General features: G+C 35.1%; 1 protein-coding gene across 1 annotated transcript in view; it reads left to right on the top strand.

Moving 5' to 3' along the window:
* The window catches only part of Neo1 (neogenin 1), a 171,912-nt gene that overhangs the window by 108,125 nt on the left and 49,212 nt on the right, over positions 1-14,575 (top strand). The window contains exons 9-13 of the mRNA XM_048793211.1: positions 5,557-5,711; positions 8,984-9,132; positions 9,495-9,633; positions 12,567-12,616; positions 13,800-13,947. Of these exons, the coding sequence (XP_048649168.1) occupies positions 5,557-5,711; positions 8,984-9,132; positions 9,495-9,633; positions 12,567-12,616; positions 13,800-13,947 (641 nt within the window). The remainder of the gene's footprint in view (positions 1-5,556; positions 5,712-8,983; positions 9,133-9,494; positions 9,634-12,566; positions 12,617-13,799; positions 13,948-14,575) is intronic.

Below are 14,575 nucleotides of genomic sequence, written 5' to 3'. Positions count from 1 at the left end.
AGACATTTTATTTTATGTAACTGTAAAATTTCATCCAATAAAACATAAACAAGATCAACATCAGGTGACAAGTTAGAAAAAGTGTTTGTAGGAATGGGGTTATAGTTCAGCTGGTAGAGTGCTTGCCTTGCATGCACAAAGCCCTGGGTTCAATCCCTAGCATCACACAAAAAAATAATGAGAAAAAAAAGAAAAGTGTTTGTAACATTTATAAAAGCTTGTATTGATATCCAGTCTATATGAAGAGTTCCTATAAATCATAAAAAATATTCCAAAAGACAAATGATACAGTCGGGCAATTCACATAAGTTAGTGGATAGCCCTTGAACTTTAAGTTTTTCACCAACTCTAGAAATCTTGGAAATTCATGACAGTTATCTTTATTTATCTAGAGGGCTGACAAAAATTTTAAATTGACAAGTATCCAGTATTAAATGAATTGAAGGCTGAAAAAAATTCACTCTAGGCCATTGAGTATTAAAATAATTTTTAGGGAAGATGATTTGACAGAACTTTCAAATCTTTTTAATGCACATAGCCTCGAATCCAATAATTACACTTTGGAATATTTTTTCTATAGAGATATACATGTGCTTAGGACACTCGTGCAAAAGTTTTTATTATAGTATTATTCATAAGATTAAGATGGGAAACAGTGTAAGAATCCATTGGTAGAGGAATGGGCATATAATATATGTAAACCCATATGAAGTATGATGCAGGAGTTTTTAAATGATGAATTATATATTTCAATGTGTATATACATGTCCAGTAGACTTTGTAATCTCATTGCAGATCTCATAGGAGTTCACAAAATGAAGAAAACATTTAGTAAGTCCTCTGCATAACAAGCTCTGTTTCCAAAATGGGACTTTTGTCCTTGTTCAATCTACCAGAAGTACATTTCCCTCAAAAATAACTGTCTGGCTTTTAAAAGATAGAATCACCAGAACGGTGATTCTCAGCCAGGAGCAGTTTTGCCCCCATTCATCGGAAAACATTTAGCAACATTTTTTATTTTTACAACTGGAGTTAAGGAGGTACTTACTGACATGTAGTGGGTAGGGACCAGAGATGCAGTCCTGTATATCCTACAATGTCCAGGACAGCCACATAACAAACAATTATATTGTCCCATATCTCAGTACTGCAAAGGTTGAGAAACCCTGGCCCAGAGGGGTCTAATAAGATAGGACAAAATGTATATGTCACAGTTAGGTTTCAGGGTAGTTCAGATTTTGAGGAAGAGAACTAGTATTTTTTTAAATTGTGTGTTTGTGTTTGTGTGTGTATGTGTACACACATATATACATATATAAACATATATACTTTTGTATTCATATGTTTTAATGATTATCCTTACGTTTATTTTTTTTAATTAGTAGATCATGGGTTGGAGTTAAGCAGAGGTGATTAATAAGTGAAGTTGGAGTTGAGAGAAATATAGAAGTTAAGTTGGCAGGAGCAGGCAACTTATGTGTAAAGGAAGGGATAATGCAAGGGAAGGGTCTCGTTGCATCTGAATTTCTGGTATAAGAAAAACAGGGCAGTCATAAAGCTAGTTTGACCAGAGATTTAGCAAGAGGTTAAAATAAAGTGGAAGTATATGTCAAAATACACCCTACTATCATGTGTATCTAAAAAGAACAAATAAAAAAATAAAATGGAAGTTTGAAGCCAGACATTGGAATGCCAGTAAAAATTTGGACATAAGCAGATGAGAAGGGGCCATTTTAGACTCTCAAGCGAGTGTGCAATGTGATTGTATTGAACGTTTTGTATTAGCAGCACTTCTATACAAGATAAGAAAGGGAAAAAAATAGAGCCAGGAAGACAAATTAGGTAATACTTATGTTAATGTAGACATGTAGTGGTTGATGAGAGCAGTGATGTGGAGTGGATAGGGGAAATTTTAAAAAGAAGATCCTTTGAGACTGTGATAGTGTTACTTCATTATTTGAAGTTTGTAATTTCTGAATAGAGGCAGTGTACGAGTAGTAAAGAACTCTGTAAGTCAGACTATATCCTGGATTATTGTTTTATAAACAGAATTTATTTAATTTTTCTAAGATTGAATTTTCTCATCTAAAAAACAAGGGTAATAAGTTACTTCACAGACATAAAAAGAATTCATTGTAAGGTTGTATGCCACTACCTTCATTTGCAAATTGCACACTTCCTGCATTTGACAGTTCAACCGCTAGATGGCAGTACAGGCCTTGATCATCAGCCATAGTTCTTTAGGAACCTGAGTTACCTGAGCCTGATATTGATATCATGTTAGACATGGATGAAACCTTAGAGGTCTGTTAGTGTAGTCCAGGGTTTGTCAATCTATGGACCTGAAGCCAAACCAGAGCTTTTCTTTTTATGTCCCAAGAACTAAGCATAGTTTTTATATTTTCAAATGGTTGCATTTTGAAAAGTTATATAAAGTAAGTACACAGTATCCTCCATTTTGTCTTTTGATCTATAATTATTTACTGTTGGGCTCTTTAAGAAAACGTTTATCCACCCATCTCATTCCTTCATTCAATTCATAAAGGAAAGTGGAGCTCAGAAATACCTGGTGACTCCCATAGTCTCTTGTAAGCTAGTAGCATTGCTCAACTGGAAGTAGATCTTCAAATTTCTGGCCCAGCATTGCCTTAATATAAAGTGTACCTTGTCCTTTCAACTCTTAGCTATCACACCCTTCCTTAAACTTCACTGTAATCCCACATATTTGAGAATTGCCCTTTTAACACTACCCGGATATTGGCCTGAAGTCAAGGTTTTTGGGTTTTGTTTTTTGTTTTTTCCTCAACAGAGACTTGGTTCTGGGACATCAGACCAATCTAATGTCAGAGCCTTCTCAGACGCTGTGTTCTTCATCTTAGGGAATTATACCTATGACTGATTTTATTTTTATAGTGATGCTTCTGTAGAATCTTTTTTCATTTCTCACACATTCACCCTTTCATGTAGGAACAAACAAAAGATAATATGATGTTATTACTCTCTAAGATTTATACATCAGAAGACAAATTTTCATTCATTCTATAAACATGTATAAGACTGCTTCCCCATTTGAGCATTCCGCCGCCTAGTGCTTCTTAAGTATGTGAATATGAATGAGAGTCTTTCACTTCAATTTAAAATAAAAGAGCACCCCCTGCCAAGTTATCTTTCTGGGAAAGAACCTGTTTTAAAATTTTATATAGAAGGTGAGCAAAAGAGACCTATTATGTGCTCTCTCATGGAGCTTTTAGTTTTAATTATAAAATATGATACTTCCTCTTAAACAGCAATCATTTGTAATCAGATCAAGTGTTAGAAACTTCAAAGTATAAGAAATCAGTTGATACCCTCCTTCTAAATCGTGTGATTTAGAAGTTTAAGAATTTAATATTTATAAATACCTCAAGTATCTCTGAACAATAATTTTTATTACCATAATACTCTTTTCTAGTGGACCTGATTATAGTGGGTACTGGTTTTGTGTGTTTTATTTTGTTGCAATGCTAGGAATCAAACTAAAGGCCTTGTGCGGTTAGGCAGGTACTGTACCACTGAGCTACATCCCTTTCTCTAGTATTATTGTAACTTTTTTAAAGAATGGTTGAAAATACTTAAATCTCAAATGCAAATGTTCATATATAATCAATAAATTGTCATATATCTACATAAACCTAAACAAATTTTAATCAGCAATTTTAAAGACAAATTAGCAATATTTTTTAAGTATTTATTTTTTAGTTGTAGTTGGACACAATACCTTTATTTTATTTATTATTATGTGGTGCTGAAGATTGAACCCATGGCCTTACACGTGCTAGACAAGTGCTCTTCTGCTGAGCCACAACCCCAGCCCAAATAAGCAATATTTTGAAGTAAGAATTTTAATTCAGCAGATTTGGTAATTCAGAATAATTTTCTCTGCAGCATAGCTTTGGATTCTTTTCATTTTCAACATAGGTTCATATCTTTTCTGACATGAATGACAATTCTTTTTTTAGGCTTTAATAGTGCTTTATAGTTATCATACTTAGGTTCATTTTAACATAATCATCCATAAAATCATACATGAAATTTTAGTTACTACATTTCAGTCCCCAGTACCTTCTCTTTCTCTCTTCCTCTCCCTCCCTCAGGCCCATTTCCCTATTCTATTGGTCTTCCTTCTGTGAATGACAGCTATCTAAAACAAATTTCTTCACAATATTTGTTGAAAACTCTTTTATAATCTTATTTTCATTATGGCAAATATAATAGTCTGAGTATTAATTATGAAGCTACACTGGACACATAAACCCAACCCCCAAAACAGAATGTAGAAGCTACCTTTTTATAAAGAATCTAGACAACCACTTTTATACTTTCGGTCCTATAACACTGGATCAACTGGATTAATTTGTTGTTTTTGTGATAAGACTTGTCAGACCTTTCAAATCATTTTGAAGATCATTCAAAAAGTGTATTAATTTAATAATTACATTATAGCCAGGCTTGGTGGTACATGCCTGTAATCCCAGCTACTTGGGAAGCTGAGACAGGAGGATTTCAAGTTCAAAACCAGCCTTGACAACTTAGTGAGACCCTGTCTCAGTAAAACAAAAAAGTCTAGGGATGTCCCTTAGTTGTAGAGTGCTCCTGGGTTCAATCCCCATTTTGGGAGGGAGGTGGAATTATTAAAGTTAGTGCCGTGAATTATCTTTTTTTATAGGTTGAGTTACATGTAAATTTTAATGTTTTTGTTCTCTATTTAAAAATCAATACACTACAGCTTTGGATTTTTTTTTTTTGTTTGTTTGTTTGTTTGTTTTTTAATATTTATTTTTTAGGTGTAGATGGACACAACACAATGCCTTTATTTTTATGTGGTGTTGAGGATCGAACCTGGGTCCCGCCCGTGCTAGGCGAGCGCTGTACCGCTGAGCCACAATACCAGCCATACATCTTTGTTTTTATTGAAAATCTCTTACTCAAACAGCATTCCTTGATATTTTCTGTGAAAATCAGATGATGCCTACAGCCACCTTCTGTCCATTTCCCTGGGATTAACTCCTTAAAATTCAATGATTTCTAAGCTGGACATGGTGGTACCTGCCTGTAGTCCCAGCAACTCAGGAGGCTGAGGCAAGAGGATCACAAGTTCACAAGATCCTGTCTCAGAAGGATTTTGGATAGATCAGTGGTAAAGTGCCCTTAGGTACAATCCTCTGTACCAAAACAAAACAAAAAACCCTTAATGATTTCTAAAGCCTACAAAGTTGATGACTAGCTGCCCCATTTGAAATGGTGCTGAGAGCCCTGGGCCACATCTGAAAAGAAGCAGTGATTGTAATCAGTGATCCCAGTAACAAGCAAGGACATCAGTGACTTGTCAGATATGACCTGCTCTTTCGCCGGTCTCCTTATTCTACTGTGCATTGCTATACCGCCCCACTCGAGTTTAATTTGTTTGAGATTTACTTTTACTTAAGTTATTGAATTTTGATGTGAAATTGAAATTGTACATTCTTAAAATGTTTCTAATCGATAACTATTTTTTTTCAAACCTTTCTTTGACCAAAGGGAACGTGTTGAGAATACCAGTCGCCCAGGAGAGATGCAGGTAACCATTCAAAATCTAATGCCAGCGACTGTGTACATCTTTAGAGTTGTGGCTCAAAATAAACATGGCTTCGGAGAGAGTTCAGCTCCACTACGAGTAGAAACACAGCCTGAAGGTAATTCTTCCACCTATCTGTCAGCCCTTTGCAGAGGGAGACCTGTATGAAGGTCTCTCTTACGTTAAGCCTTGCATACCATAGGAAAGCAGAAGCTGATAGCTCCTCATCTTCAGGTCCTTAAGAACTAGGGAAGACAAAATGAATTTTCATCAAACAGCAACAAATAGTATGAGATGGTATAATTCTGCAGATACTTTTCTACATATTCATATTGTACTGATCCTTTAAGACAGCTCAGATGCCTTCTGTAATCTTTCTTTTGATCCTGTCTACTTTGAGACAAATTATCACTTTCTTCCTTCAGTTGTGATTATATCTTGCTTATTTTATGGATATTTCATATAACGTAGTGCCTTGCACATAAAGTGGATATTTATTATTGTTGTCAGCCAGACTTCCCTGTCCTAATGCATATCTCACTCATTAAAAGATCTTGGACCCTTTATTTTGGACCTTTGGTCTTTTGTACTAACAGTGGTACTTCTAACTACATTTTTAAGATTTTTTGTGAGACAAGTATCAGGTTGGTTTATATTATAAATGACCTGTATACCTTAAGTTTTGGTTGTAAACTATAGGCCTGAAATTATAAGAAACAATCAAGTCATAATTAATGCTTTCCCCAGTTGGCACTTTTTCTACACTTCTGTCAAAACCAGCCACTGGTTTTCCTTTACCTTTAACTTTAGCCACTGTTTTTCTTCAGAACATTCTCCAGTTTACTTTTACTATTAATTGCTCAAGATTTTTTGTTGTTATTCACAAACCTCTGGTAATAAAGATTTTGCTTTGAAAGCATGTGAGATACATTTATGAAAACGAATGACCTAGGAACTAAACAGAATGAATGAATGTACTAGTGCAATTATAGAAATAATTCAAAGACTTCCCCTGATGGTTAGAATAAATGAAGTCAAGAAGCTGTAGAGCTTTACAATGCTCTAGCAAATCACTCATTGATCAAAATTTGAGTTTATCATAACCCAGGTACTCTGCAGGGTATTAGAGATACAGGGATAAAGAAGATAAGATTTCTCCTCTTATAGAAGAAGCAATGAAAATAGAAGGCCATTGATCATTTCAGTGATAAGAAGCAAGAACACAAGGACATCAGAATCCACACCAGTTAATTTAAGGGAAAAAATGTGTTCTTCTTACAGAGAAAGGATGTTGAATTTCACAGTTATCCACGTTCAGACAAGTGCAGAAATACTACACTAAATTTTAAGCTCAATTATCCCTCATAAGCTTTTTTGTGCAGGCATCATACATGAGAGATATGGAAATTTACTTCAAAAGGTAGTAAGTCAAGGCAGAATTCTTGGAAAAGATGAGACCTGAGATTGACCTTGAAGCATTTGAACTTAGCATTCTTGAGAAAAGAAGCTGTATGACCCAAATCCCAGAAATAGGATCAAACATTATCCATGCTCATGCAAGGTGAGTCATGATGAAAGTGAAGGAAAGACCACAGGATTTGATCCACTGCAAGGTTTTATCCTGGAACTGTGGAATCTTCTGAGTACTACACAAAAATATTTGTGGGTGCCTGTACATTCACATTTCCCATAGAAAGAATCTGCAGCTTTCATTATCATTTCAGATTTTGTGTGTGAAATTGTTGAGAACCCCTGGACTATAGGGTTGTTGACAGATTGAGAAATGAAAGAAAAGATTAAGGAAAAGTAACTATTGGGTGCTTAATATGTGCCAGTCACTGTATTAGGCAATCAAGATGGAAAGAAGAGTAAAACTTGACTTTTGTCCAAAAGAGCTTCAGTCTGACATCAGAGACAGACAAGTAAATACATAGTACTGTCAAATATGGCCATCACAAGAAAAATAGGCATCACAATCATTTGTTCAGGGAGTTTGGTTAAAGAGAAAGTAATTAAGAATACGGGTAGATGGGGCAACAGGTTCTGGTGAGGATATTTTCAGGTTGAAGAAAGACTATAACATGTTTTAGCAAACGAGTAGCAGGGAATGAAGAGGGATTTGCATTTCATCTGGAGGTATTCAGCTTATGTGAAGGAGGTATAAATGTTGGAGTCAGCCCTTGGAAAATATTTTGCATATTTAGCTTCATAAACCAACTTAAAATTTCTTCCATTTATTATGTCACTGTACAGCTGAAATGAAAGAATTCATTAGCACCTTTTTTAGGATTGTATTTGCTTGCACTTAGCCAATGAATATATTGAAAGTGATTTCAAGGGAATTTAGGAGCTGTTGTGTTTTCCTTCCCCTTTAGTAAGTTACAGGAAAGTTTTCCATTGCTGCAGAAGTGCTACAAATGCTGCCTGTCAGGCTGAACAAAATATGCTCTTAACATTAAGTGAATAACATGACTTATAACTAAATAAAGCAAACAACTGTTCAAGTAACGATATTCAGGTTCCTCTAGTTACGTAGAAAAATAAATCTTAAATTGCAGTGCTGTTATTCAAGAAAGCCAGTTTTACATTTTGTTAGGGTTTTTTCCCCCCTTCCAAACTTTTATCTTATGGATGCCTGTTACAGAGACCCTAGTGCCAGAGAAATTGTTTTCAAATATGGGATGTCTGCTGAAATGTAGACATGGGCAACTATGCAGGATTTGTGTATAAATAGGAACTAGAATCTGTCAGTCAGAAAAAAAGAATACAGTGAAATGGTCAATATGTGAGCCATTGTACAAATAAGATTCGGGTACACCATCCATCATTTGACAGCAGTTGCTCCATCAGTCAACCGCCAATTCAGTTTTTCAATCATGTGCATCCTACCGACAGTATTGCAACAATCTCCTTATTAATGTCTTTGAGCTCTTATTTTAGAATTGGGAAGTGCCTGGCTTTTGGTTCCACTACTATAACTTTCCCATCACTTAGTAAAGGTTCTTAACTTCAAAACCTCAAATGTAAATGGGGATGCTAATAATATTCATCTTATGAGTTAGCAAAAAAATAAATGACCAAAAAAAGCATGTAAAGAACTGAATTCTTAACTGGTAAGCATTTAGTAAATGATAACTGTTTTTAAAATATTTCTTTATCTAATCTTGTTCCTTTACTGTTCACATGTGCTTCCTAAATACAGATCTGATCATGTCATGCTCCTACTCTACTATATATGTATTAGCCTAATACCACATCAATCAAGTCAGTTGTTTTCTTAGTTCCAATTGTTTCTAAAACATGGCCAGTATGATAGTATTGATGAGAATGGTTATTAAGGAGTGCAATAAATCTCATTTGTGTCTCGCTGTCTTGAAATCTTCTTTCCAGTCCAGCTCCCTGGCCCAGCACCTAACATCCGAGCTTATGCAACATCTCCTACTTCCATCACTGTCACATGGGAAACCCCATTGTCTGGCAATGGGGAAATTCAAAATTACAAATTGTACTACATGGAAAAAGGAACAGATAAAGAACAGGTATAAAATGAAGCCATTTATAAACCATTGGTTTAAATAAAGAGTTGGAATATATTTCCCAAACTCCATAGTTATTTGACTGGGAAGTGAAAGTGGGGGAAAAGATGTGTAGGAAACACAAAGTTGTCAGGGTCTATTTCTTTGTAACATGATTTACTCTGTAGTTTTTACCAGCAAGAGTCACTTAACAACAGGTGATATTTCTAAGTAAAGTGCCAGTATTAATTATTTTAATCTGCTTTAACCATTAAATAGCATTTATGAAAGTGCAAAGAATATAGAATTTGTATAGTTAATCATTATTTTATAGCATTTCTTTTGGCTAGAGTTGTATATATAAACAGTGTTTTATTTTATTCAAGGATGTTGATATTTCAAGTCACTCCTACACTCTTAATGGATTGAAAAAATATACAGAGTATAGTTTCCGAGTAGTGGCCTACAATAAACATGGTCCTGGAGTCTCCACACAGGATGTTGCTGTTCGAACATTGTCAGATGGTAAGTCTTTCTTCTTTTGGAACAAAGTACTATGCTTTATGCCCCTAGCAATATTGTAGTAAGATTATGTAAAGAAGATTCAGCTAAAATCCTATTTCTAACCTTTATTGGTAGTGTGACTTTGGTCAAGCTGCTTAACTTTTCTGAGCACGTTCCCACAAATGTAAAATGCAGATAACACTGACTTCATTGGTTGCTCTAAAGATGCACCAAGAAAGCATAGAACATACAGTGTCTGGTACTAAATAGGTTCTTGGTGCTTATATTTTTAGCAAAGTCTTCTGTGTAAATAAGTACGATTGTTTGTTCCACAGACCATTTCAGGGCTGTTGGAAGGCTGCCCTTATTCAACTTAGCAATCATATTTACTTACTAAATCTTTTTGTATCCTCAGTATTTTCTGAGTTTCATTTTCACCTGTGACTGAATTCTAACCTAAGTTATATTTATATATTTATATATATTTATATATATATATATATATATATATATATATATGATCTAGAGCTATATTTTTCAAACTGCAGCTTGCCAAAAAGATCAAGTAGGTCAAGACCAGCATTTTTTAAAAAATATTTTTAGAATAAAATAGAAAATATCAGAGCTCAGAGTTCATTACCCCTAGTAAAAGTGTCTATTGTTGGATGAAACTAAGCTAAATCCAGTGAGATAGATAGATATATATATCTGTGCTTTAGAAGCTATAGTTTGACTCCCTTGAGCCTATGATCTAACTTGATATCCCCAGTAAAGGAACAGACTGACATCTTGTGCCTCTGATGTGATGCACAAAGAAAGACACAGCCTCACTTCTGTTGTGTCCCTGCCCAAAATATTAAACACACATCTGAACACAATTGAAACAATCAGATATATCCAAATAGAAGGATGTTCTGGGGAAAAAATTATTCTTTACTTTTAAAAGCTGACCTAGATTCTTAAAATATATTTGTCTTAGGAAAGAGAAAGGTGGGGGTGGGATGGAGAATCATTCTAGAATCTATATTAAAGAAGAGTAAAGACACATGAAATAAGTATGATGTTTGACTGAATCTGGAGACAAAGCAGCCATACTGAACACAGTTGTCATAATTAATGTTAGCTCTGCACAGTATTAGGTAATATTAAATATTAGAAGTGTTATTAGCTAATATTTTGTGTCAAATTACATTTCCTGAATTTAATCATTGTATTGTAGTTTTATTGGAGCCTGTCCTAATTCTTTAGAGATTCATGGAGATATATTCTGAAGTGTTTAGGAGGGAAGTATCATAGTGACTGCAGCCACCTCTCAGATGATTCAGAAATAATATGTGGATAGGTAAATCTGTGTGTATGTATATTTATAGTGAAAAAAGTAAAGCAGATGTCACATAATATTAATAATTGGTGAACCAGGAACAGAATATATAGTTTTCATTATACTATTCTAAAGAAGCCACTCTTCTGTGGGCTTGACTTTTTTAGGATACAAAGTTGAGCAAAAAGAAATAAAAAACTATAGTTTGGCTAGCCAACTGCATGAACCAGTTGGTCAAAATTTTTGTAAAAAATTGAGGGGAAAAGGCTTATTATAGGCTTTTTTAAACTGCACATGAGCCAATTTTTAACAGTGTTGAGTGGGTTGTCATGTCAACCAAGAACCTACAGGAACTGAATGGAACTGAGTATGTCTTAGCATGGTGATTTAGGGCAGCACTTTGGTGTAAGGCAAATCTTAGTTTTTATGCCAGCTGAAACTAATGCCTTGGGCAAGTTCACTTACCTGAACCTCATCTATAATTTTTTAATCTATAAGATGGAAATAGTAATAGAAACCCCTTTGTGAAATTGTTGTTAAGTACCTGCACTATAGTGAGTATGTAGCAAATCTTAGCTGTAAGGATGCTGACAAAGACAGCAGTCACAAACAACTCTGTTAGGTGCCTCTGCAGCTGAGTCAGTGGATGAATGGATCATGAATGTACTGTTTGTAAAGCATAGGTGCCTGGCTCCTACTCCAGACTCTCTCCAGCCATCTTTGGGTTGAGGCCTGAGGCACAAGCTATAATTACAATAAGCAAGGCTCTGCCTTCCAGAAGCTTTAGCACAGTGGGCACATAAATACCTAATCACTTAATGTTAGAGAAAGGAAGAGAGAAGTTCCCTTGGATGGATCAGAAAAGAAATGTGGTAGAGAAAAGTCTAATTAAGCTGTTTATTGTTGTTTTAGCTTACTGTAATCATTGTGAAGAAAGATACTGGAGAGTACATAGTCCATAAACTTTGAGATACCCCCATGTTATATTCTAATATGTGAGGGACTAAAGTTATACAGCTGTTTAATCAATAGTCCCAAACTTCTCACATCTAAATGCATGCTCCCTGATACCTAATTGCCTTAGGAAGCCAGATGGCTCACTTAACTAAAGCTGTCATTGCTTAAATATCTTCCTCTCTTGGGAATTGCCTTCAAAACCAGTTTAGGAATCCCACAAGAAAGCCAAGCTCACTGATTTATGTACATCTCATTTTGATCCATATTGTCATTACCCAATTCAGTCACTTGCTACATTCATTAGACTTGGTTCCAGAGAATGTGTGGCTCTTTCCCAAGACAAATATTCAGAAGAATATACTTAAGATTCAGAATACATCTGGAGTCTAGAAAAGTTCAGGGTCTAGAAAAGTGTAGAGCCACTGTACATTCTGAAATATACAGTGCATGCTCATATGAAAGTGTCTTATTTTTAAAAATTAAGCAAACACGGCCACACCTCATCCCCCTGTGATTGTCAGCATGACGGCATTATTGGCAACTAGGTTGAAACCTTCTGGTCACATAGTCAATGTTTGAGGTACATAATGGTTGTGTGAAGTCTAGCCAAGAACAATCCCATAATGGGTGATGTGTATGTAATTAACTTTTGATTTTATTTTATTTTCTTGTTCAGTTCCCAGTGCTGCTCCTCAGAATCTATCCTTAGAAGTTAGAAATTCAAAGGTAAAACTTTGTAATTCTGCCATTCACTTTACTGGTATACTACTGAGCCTCAGGTGCTTACAGAGGGGGAGGTTACATGGGAAATCACCAGAACAATAAATGCCAATGCTATGATAATCATTTTGCTTTTTAAAAAATACTAACCAATTAAATTAGAACATAATTGAAAATACTCATAATCAAGCAAAGAAACGAAGTAACATAAATATTACATTTGCCAGTAAAGTTGGTCATAGGACCCAACTCATTTATTCCATTTAACTTTACTTTCTTTCTCTAATGCCAATGCATTTTTAGCCTTCCTGCAAATAAATTGCTATTTTTATGTAAGCTTAACATTTTCAATATTAACCAACTAAAGCCTTAGTAATGCAGCAGAAGGAAATAAATTGTTTATGATGACATGGTTCTGTAGTCCTGTGAGACAAGCCCAGTGTGAACTACAGGCAGACACATAGGTTTGATTGTGTCTGTCCATACTGTCCCTGGTCAGTTCACTACATGTAAAGCTATGCATGCCTCTCAGAGGCCCACAGCCCCTTCTAGGATCCATAGACAAATGAAATGGTCCTTTCTTAAGTACCATAGAACTCTTTCCTTCTTGAAGAAACAATCAGCTAGCCCCTTTTTGAAGAGTTTTAGATAGAAATTGTTTAACTTCAGCAATTTTGCAATGGAGACAGGAAAAAAAAAATCTTATACAGCCAGGGGTGGTGGTGCATGCCTGTAATTCCAGCAGCTTGGGAGACTGAGACAGGAGGATGCTAGTTTAAAGCTAGCCTCAGCAACTTAGTAAGGGCCTAAGCAACTTAGCAAAAGCCTTTCCCAAAATAAAAAGGGGCTGAGGATGTGGTCCAGTAATTAAGTGCTTCTGGTTTCAATTTCTAGTACAAAAAAAAAAAAAAAATTATATCTAACAACAGTTTACTTCCTAATCAATGTGCTTCTGACCTCTTATACTTTCCCTCTGAAATTTTTTCTGGAATTTTTGACCAACATATTCATTCTGACAAAATGCCCAGAGATCACTGGTCCAGAGTGCACTACGTGAAATTATATTCTCCCCATTTTGCCACTGGAAGTTTTAAAATAAGAAGTATTTTTGAGTGGTTAATAATAAAACAGTTAGGACCAACTTTTCAATATGTTCAGTCTTTTCCCTATATAATCTTGTCTTTCCCAGAGTATTATGATTCACTGGCAGCCACCTTCTCCAGCCACACAGAATGGGCAGATTACTGGCTACAAGATTCGCTACCGAAAGGCCTCCCGAAAAAGTGATGTCACTGAGACTTTGGTTACTGGGACACAACTGTCTCAGCTGATCGAAGGTAAGCTGTTTTGCATATAGACAGAAGCTAAGAAGTAATGTCATTTTCAGACATTGAATTATATTAGTCTAAGAAGTGCTCTGAGCTGTTGGCTTACATAAATAAAAAATGGTTCCCCCAAATTTTAATAGTCACTTGATTTAATTTAATAGGAAATAGACTTGATATAATTTAATGAAAACACCTTATAGATTCCACCATTTCTTAATGGTAAAATTATGTTTGATTTTTGTTTTTTTCCTTGTATTTTCCACATTTCTTTTTTGAGTGCATATGTTGCTATTTTGTAATCTGAAAAAGTAAAACAGAATATATATAAGAATAGAAATTATTCCACTTAATCTAGTTGTAACAGAGGTTTACAAAACAATTTTTATAATAACATTGACAGCATTTATGTTTTAGTGGTCTGCAAGAATGTTTATGAATAGCTGCAGCAATGCAATAATCATATTTGCTACCATAGAATTTTTTTTTAAAGTTTTTTTTTAAGAGAGGAGAGAGAGAGAGAGAATTTTTTTAATATTTATTTTTTAGTTTTCGGCGGACACAACATTTTTGTTTGTATGTGGTGCTGAGGCTTGAACCCGGGCTGCATGCATGCCCGGTGAGCGCGCTACCGCTTGAG

The sequence above is a fragment of the Marmota marmota genome, unplaced genomic scaffold (assembly GCF_001458135.2).
Source record: "Marmota marmota marmota unplaced genomic scaffold, marMar, whole genome shotgun sequence".
Lineage (NCBI taxonomy): Eukaryota > Metazoa > Chordata > Mammalia > Rodentia > Sciuridae > Marmota > Marmota marmota.
The sequence above is the reverse complement of the archived record's forward strand: the minus strand, read 5'-3'. Positions and strand labels throughout refer to the sequence as shown.